General features: G+C 47.9%; 1 protein-coding gene across 3 annotated transcripts in view; it reads left to right on the forward strand.

Moving 5' to 3' along the window:
- Positions 1 to 7,583, forward strand: part of LOC147015668 (sideroflexin-5-like) — a 380,656-nt gene extending 373,073 nt beyond the window's left edge. For all 3 annotated transcript variants that reach the window (XM_085848050.1, XM_085848051.1, XM_085848058.1), the window contains one exon: positions 6,083 to 7,583. In XM_085848050.1, the coding sequence (XP_085704176.1) occupies positions 6,083 to 6,258 (176 nt within the window). In that variant the 3' untranslated portion in view covers positions 6,259 to 7,583. The remainder of the gene's footprint in view (positions 1 to 6,082) is intronic.
- The last annotated feature ends 265 nt before the right edge of the window (positions 7,584 to 7,848 follow it).

Raw genomic sequence — 7,848 nt, forward strand, 5'->3', positions numbered from 1 at the left:
TGAGGACCCGAAGAGCAAGGATATGGTCAATCGTTGACCTCCTTTGGTGTAAAGCCTGACTGCTCTGGACGCTGGCAAACCATCTCAAGAATTATCCGAGCAAAGACCTTGCCCGGCATTGAGAGCAGCGTCACCCCTCGATAGTTGTTGCAGTCCTGGCGATTATCTTTCCCTTTCCAGAGAAGGACAACAAGGCCCCTCTTCCATTCAGTTGGGATGATGTTTGTGTTCCAGGCAGAGCACAGAACTGCATGCAACGACACGAGTGCAGCATATCCACCAGCCTTGAGAAGTTCATCGTGGATGCCACAAATCCCAGGAGCTTCTCCCATTTCAACTGGTTCACCGCAGCTTGTGTTTCCACAAACGAAGGTGGACCACAGTTTAGAGGGTCAGCAATAGGGATTGTAACACCCCTGACATCCAACTCGACAGCTGGTGGATCAGCCTGGTACAGCCGCTCAAAGTAACTGGCCCAGTGGGCTTTCACTTCGGACTCCTCTGTCAAGAACCAACGACCCTCTAACCCTAATCCTCTACTCTAACTGCAGTACACCGAGGGATGTACTTGGATGAATGCAATGCGTGAATTCCCTGGTAAGCAGGATGAGAATCACTTGACCACAGGTGATGCTCTCCCCCCTCACAGATTCCTTGCACCTCAGCCTCCTTGTCCACCCTTGGTGTGCATACAGTTTTATGCCTCAGCTTCTTGAACAGCTCAGCTCTGCCATTCAGCCTGGCCCTGCTACTCTGGACAATGGTATCCAATGTCCCTTGAGAGACATTCTTCTTCACCCTCCCGTGAGTTCCAAGACATCTTCCGGCAACATTCCAAGACAGGATGGTGGTCTTGAAGGCACTCCACACACTTCAGGATTCCCCAAACTACCCAGACTCCCCAAATCTTCACTCAGCCTGTTCGCAAACTCCTCAGCTACCCTCTCATCCTTGAGCTTGCCAACATCCAGCCTAGGCTGGGATGGTACCATTCTCCTGGATTTTAGGTGGAACTTAAGAGTTGCTACAACAAGCCGATGGCCAGTATTGAGGAACTGAGCACTCCGGTAGACCCTGCAGTTCTGGATCATCTTCCAGCGATCATCAATGAGCACATTGTCAATGTGCTTTGCCACACCGCCAGCGTTGGAATAACAAGTCCAGCGATGAGCTTGTGGGTGCTGAAACCATGTACCAGTCACCCTAAGTCCATGACTTCTTGTAAAGTCAAGGAAATTAGTGCTATTCTGGTTCACAGTTTCAGACCCATGGGGACCAACACACATCTCATAACCATCCCTATCAGTTCCAGTCGATGTATTGAAATCCCCCAAGACTAGAAGTGTATCTCACCTGGGGCACTGATCAAGCACAGACTCGAGCATGGCATAGAATGCATCCTTCACGGTGAGATCACTCGCCTCAGTTGGAGCATAGACAGAGACCATGGAAAATGACACCCAAGAAGTGACGAATCCTTTGTCTCATAATCTGCTCGTTGACCGGTTTTACCTCAATTATCATTGGAGTCGGCTTATTGGACACAGCTACAGCAACTCCTTGGGCATGATAACCATCAGAGGAACCAGACCAATAATCGGTGTAACCACCCGACATGATCTCGCCGCAATCCGGTCTCCAAACCCCAGAGAGTGCTGCAATACCAAATGTCCAGATGATAACAGAGACAGGTGATCATCGTCTCTTTGGGATAGGACATTCCAGGCACCCGACGGCATTCAAACAACCTTGATGTAAATAACCCTGGCTGATGGTGCCCATCTGTTCTGCCAAAACTGCCATGTCCAGGCCTCACAGATGCTTTAAGAGTACACAATGATGGATTCCAAAGGGGGTAAAACACCAAATAAATAGCTCAAAAGGGATGGCAGTTTTAGAAACACACATAAGGATAGATCGGCTGACCACGTACATGAAGACATCATGGTGACACTATCTCATATCACAATTAATTACTTTTACTCTTATGCTAGACATGCAATTTATGGAAATAACTGTGCTATCTTTCGCATATTTAATCCACTTGGAGTCATTTCCACAATGTATACATATATATATATATATATATATATATATATATATATATATATATATATATATATATATATATATATATATATATATATATATATATATATATATATATATCTACATACATATATTTTATATATATATTGTTACGGTATTCGCGCCCGCCGGCGTGCTGACGGCCACGTAACTCGAATCGCGGCACGTCGCCCACCGGACGGACAATCCAGTCGTGACCCTCTCGGACTAACGCCGGGAACCAGTCACGGGTGGACCTTTCGGTCTCACCGCGATCGAGCCAATCAGCCCCCGCGTGGGATAGGGTTGCTCGCCAAATTCGACCTACCTAAGTACCCACGCGGAGGGTAGACCGGGCGATCGCACCTCGCCGCAGGTCGACTTCGGACACGGGCCACTTAAGCGACCCGTTCCGTACTATAAGAATAACCGAGCGGTGTTATCGTCGACCTCGACGGTTCGATTAATTATCGGGCGTATTCAGCCCACTACCAACCCTTTACGTGAAGCAAGATGAGGATTCAATGGGAGAAATGACGAAGCGAAGCGGGAAACAGTTCAACACAAAGCACATTTATTCGCGGCACACGGGAAGCACACATATTCAATTCCACCAAAAGCACACAGAAAAGACACAATGCAATTTACACAAAAAGCAAATATAAAAGAGAAGACACAATGCAGAGCTAATACCGACTACCGAGCACACGGAAACACTTATACAATTTTACTTCACAGACGGCGCCGACAACACATACCCAAAACCAAGGAAAAAAATACCCTCAAGGATGAGGCGGGCCTGAGGCCGAGACCAGGTCGGGCCCACCCGTCCGGCGATGAGACGCGGAGCGGCGATGGCGCCCCAACCCCGCGGGCCTCGCGGGCAGTGTCTGGTAGGGGGTGGGAAAGGGGCCCCCTTGGTCGCACTATCTCAGCGCGGGGGGGAAACAGGAGGGGGTTGCTGATGCTCGGGGTATAGAGGATTTTTATTGCCCCGCGACGAGCGTCTCCACCTCGGCCAGGTCGCGCTGTCGGCCTCCCTGGGGTGCAGCTCCCTGCACGACGCGAGCACCCCCTCGTCTGCCCTCACCGCCTCTCCACAGCTCCGTCCCCTCCGTTCCGACTCCAACGCACACGACGACCAGCTCCTTCTTGCCAACTCCACCGCCCGCGAAGTCTTGACTCTCTGTTCCCTCTCGACTCTCCTACTCTCTGGACTGACGAACACGGTCGCTTTTTATCAGCCCCGTAGCTTCGCCCTCTCATCTTTGACCCCCTCCCTTCGACCTTTCACCTCGCTCCCCATTGGCCCGAGAAAAAGTGGGCGTGCATGCTTTTTGATCCATAAATTTGCATATATCGATCACCCTCCAACGCCCTGGGGGCGGGGCCAATTCGCCCCTCGCTCACCGATTGGACGGCAAAAAGTGGGCGTGTGTCGTTTTTGATCCGTTTTTGAAGCACAAAATCCGTGATTTTGTACACGCTGTTCGGCGCGCGCTCTGCACGAGTCCAACACCGGTACCCACAGGCGGCGCAAGAACGGTGGCGATGCGACAGTTGCGAGGTGTGACGTGAAGGTCGTGGCGGTTGTGGTGAAGCGGCGTTGTGGTTGGTGGTTGATGTTGTGGTTGTGGTGGTAATCATGGCGGTTGGTCCAAAATAAAGATAGCAAAAGAAAAACGGCTATCCTGAAGAGTCGCAGCACGCATAAATGACATGTATTCCCACTAGACAACGGGTTTGGGCCTAACTACACATGTACTTACCGAGATACCTCACCTAAGGGACCTGAATGGTGGTTTGCGAATTTGGTAACCACAACAATATATATAACAGCAAACACATATTATTTGGGTGCAGCTGACTGGGACCCACAATTGCTGCAGCTTTTATCATCTTACTTTTATAATCTTGTGAACAAGAAAGTGTGGAGAAGCATTCTTGATACCACATCAAATTGACGGCAATTTGTGCAGAAACTCACACCTGCCAACATGCGTTCTGGATATGTTACCAAACGCTAACCCAGAGATGACACAGGGACAAAGGGCTTGTGCGTTCATCTCTTTGTCGTCTTCATGTAACGTTTCTTTGGTTTATATTTGTCATAAAAGGTCACGTTGAGCTCTTATCCCGAGGAACTCGTGAGATTATGAACGATTTTGAGCGCTGAGACCCTTCTACCTCGTTTGAAATGTTTATGAACAAGAATAATCCCTCAATATCTTCGCTCCCTTCCATGAAGCCAATCAAATTGATGACTCCCTCGCCGCACCCACTTGCTCGGCTCAACATTACTTCTTGACACGAGAGTTCAACTTACGAGCAGACAAGTTTGTCGATCATAAAAGCTGATGTGACCCTGAAAAAAAAAGTTTCTCTGATGTTTCGAAGTCTCTCTTTCTCTCCCACTTCTCTAATGGTGGCTATAAATGCCAAACAGACAGGATTGGTTGATTTGAAGTCGACCCGAAAGTTTGCTTGTTGAACCATAAGACCGCTTCATGCTTAAACATTTAACAATATATAACTGTAAGCATTTCCTGTTGAAAGTACACCTGCTAAAGTTCAAATTATACCCACACTCACTGGACCGAAAGGGCCGCCCGACCGCTCACCAAGAAATGGTCTTAATTGTAACGTGGGTGTTGTAATTGGCTGAGCGCACACTATGGTTAAAGGCATATTAAAAGGCTTTGCCTTGTCCCCCAACCACTCTATCAAGTTAACTGGATAATTGCGCGTCACACCTCAAGTTGCTGACGACAGGACACCCCCCTCCCCTGCTGTCACTGCCACCTGCCATCTCTGCAGCCCGTAGCAGACTCAAGGGAAATGGGGGTGGTAGAGCGGAGAGGGGGGAGTGTTAGAGCTGTAGAAGCAGATTGTCACACTTGGGGGTTTCGGGAGATATGGTGGTTAGCAGCCTGAGGAATAAGGAGGGGGTTATATGGAGAAGCCTCCGAAAATAGAGGGTGATGGGATGAGGAGAGGGTGAGTGGAGGAGCGACAACACATTTTCTCTCTTCCTCCCCCTTTCTCTTTCTCTCTCTGTCTCTCTCTCACAGCTAATTACTGATCGGAGCAAACACATGGTTGTACAATTAGCCAGATAATTAGAGCGGATCCAACCTGTTGTTTTGGTGCGTTTCCTTGCAAAGCACAGAACATCCGTGGAGGCGAATTGCATCGATCGTGTATGTCCTTCCTGAACTTCAAGCTGAACCCGACGTATGTACCTGTCACATCGGAAGATGGCAAGTCCATTATAAAACTCCTCACGAATTTTAAAGTGACATCTCTTTACGGCGATCGCTTCATGCCTTTCATTATAGGTGTTGAAGTGGCTCGATGGCGCTTGTGGTAACGGACTCTTGTCTGATACCGATTGCGTGCCGATGTAAAGGCAGCCCGAGGTATGGGGGTTAACGAGGATCTGCGGTGTCCCGCCAAACATTTAACTGCCTGGTCAGGCTCTGTTAGCAAACACTGACTAGAACCTGGCTCGGCACGGAACTTTTGAGGAATGGGCCCGTGTGGTTGTATCATTGCATGTGCAAGTCGTCACGCGTCGGATGCGCACCAGAGAGATGTATATCGTCAGTGGTGTGCGGCACACAGTGCACTCATTGTGACGTCATCCGAAATTGCGTCCCCCTCCCTTTCGCTTAATATATAGCCCCTCCTCTTCCTCCCTAATAAATAAATTTACCCCTCCCCTTTCACTTGATATCTAGCCCCTCATTCCCTAGATATATAACCCCCTGCCCCTTCTCCTTGATGTATTCACGTCTCTCCCCCTGCTTTTATGCCCCTCCCCTACCATTATGTCGCACCTTCCCCCTTCCAAGTGATGATATAGCCCCTCCCGTCCCCCTTGGTAGAAAGCCTTCCTTGTCTAAACTGCTCTGAAATACAGGAAATATAATGGACCTCGTATACAGGGAGCCTTCGAGGCTCTGGAAACAAATGACTTTCCCAATGCAATGACTTGTTCCATCTGTCTCTGTAGATCGCAGTGTCCAAACTGGAACCAGAAATTCAGTCGAGCACCACGGACGACATGCTGATCTACAACAAGGGTCTGTGACGTGGCAACTGCATTGGAGGAACACAATATCTCCCTCGTTTACACTAATACATCCGGTCTTATCATTTGATCCAGTGAATCAAGATCTTATGACGTAGCATGTGAAGATAAAGACGGTGTTAAGAGTTAACTCCGTGTAATCTGTTCTTTAACGATATATACCGATTATTCTAAAATTACTCTAATTTACAAGATGATGTCAAATCGCAACGAAATTGAATACTTTCAAGATTTTTCACTAATCGAAGAGGTGGCTTTGGCTTGCGCGCCGGTGCAAGTGGTTGGCCGCGATGGGCAATTAGATAAACCGCTAATCCGCACACTCTCTCGCAATCCTGATCCCGCGACTCGAACGCGAGGGGCGGGGCGGTGGGGGAGCGGGGTGGGGCTAGAAATGGTGCGTAATTGACTCGCCCCACATGACATTTTTCATTACTTACATGCGGAGCAGATAAGCAACAGCCGCAAACTCACGTGAAAAGCACAAACCACCTTAACCGTTTCTCAAATATTCATATATTTGTCAGCGTGCGATGACAGCGCTGTGTGATTACACAAAACACCAAGTTACGAGGTTCTTGTCCTGCACTTGCTGGCACAAAATTGCATCAATTACCGCAATGGAATGGAGCGTTTAATCTCGCTCTTGAAAACGAGGCTCATTTCGAGCACATTTGAAATCTTAAATGCGTTTAAACTTACTTTCTCAAAGCGATTCGGTGTAATTGTTTATACCGCGCCCGCAATTCGTTCGCAACTTTTTCCTCCGTCGCTTAAAGTGCTTTATTAAAAAGGCGTAATCGCTCCGATTATTACCGATGTTTGACTGTGAAATGGGACTAATGGTTAATCGCTTTTAAGTGACTGTTTGTCCCGGAACGCCGCAATACTGCGCTAATTGAGATGACTCGCTTTGTTAGTTTTGCCTTTATATGACAAACAATATTACACGGCTACTCCGAGGTTATTGCTCGGATGGACGATGTGAGAATCATGTTGATGGCTAATGCTGCTGGGAAATAACCCATTGGAGGATATACGTGTATATGTTCGCTCTGCGTACAACTCGCGCACTGATCGATCGGCTCACCCTCGACATTCCTCTTCTTCCTCCTTGTGGGCCCTCGATATTCGCGTCACTGTTCACAACTTACTTGTTTTGAGTTCATTCAAGCAGGACCACCGTTCAGCACCTGTGACTCCCTCGATATTGTTCGCCGAGCCGTTGACTGCGATGTACGTCTCCAATGGGGATTGTACAGGTGTGCGCATGCAGGTGTACTTATTGTGCGGAAATAATGGAGCAATTTACTGCTCGCTGATTGTATTCCCTGATTGATGATGTCTTTGATGTCGGATGTGTGTCACGGGCGTGCATTTGTGAAACAAGTTATCAGAAATAAATTTTAGCTGTAAAGCAAAATGGCTTCCATAAATCATTGTCAAACGGGTTATTCTTGGGTATGTTATTGATTAATAATAATAATAATAATCTACTGCGACCTGTAATGGCTCCAATTATTCCTATCGTCTTGTGAGATCAGTTCAGAATGTTTTTTGGCCTGAGTCTTTCATGAACTGGCTGGGCAGGCTTGACGTAATTCGACTGAAGGTGATGTTAGCAGGAATTTGGAACTTGTTGAGAGTGCCGGTAATAACTGAGTTACGCTTTACAAAAGACACGGTGT

This window comes from Eptatretus burgeri, chromosome 12 (genome assembly GCF_056783735.1).
Source record: "Eptatretus burgeri isolate ZD-2024b chromosome 12, Ebu_testis_v1, whole genome shotgun sequence".
Taxonomy (NCBI): Eukaryota; Metazoa; Chordata; class Myxini; order Myxiniformes; family Myxinidae; genus Eptatretus; species Eptatretus burgeri.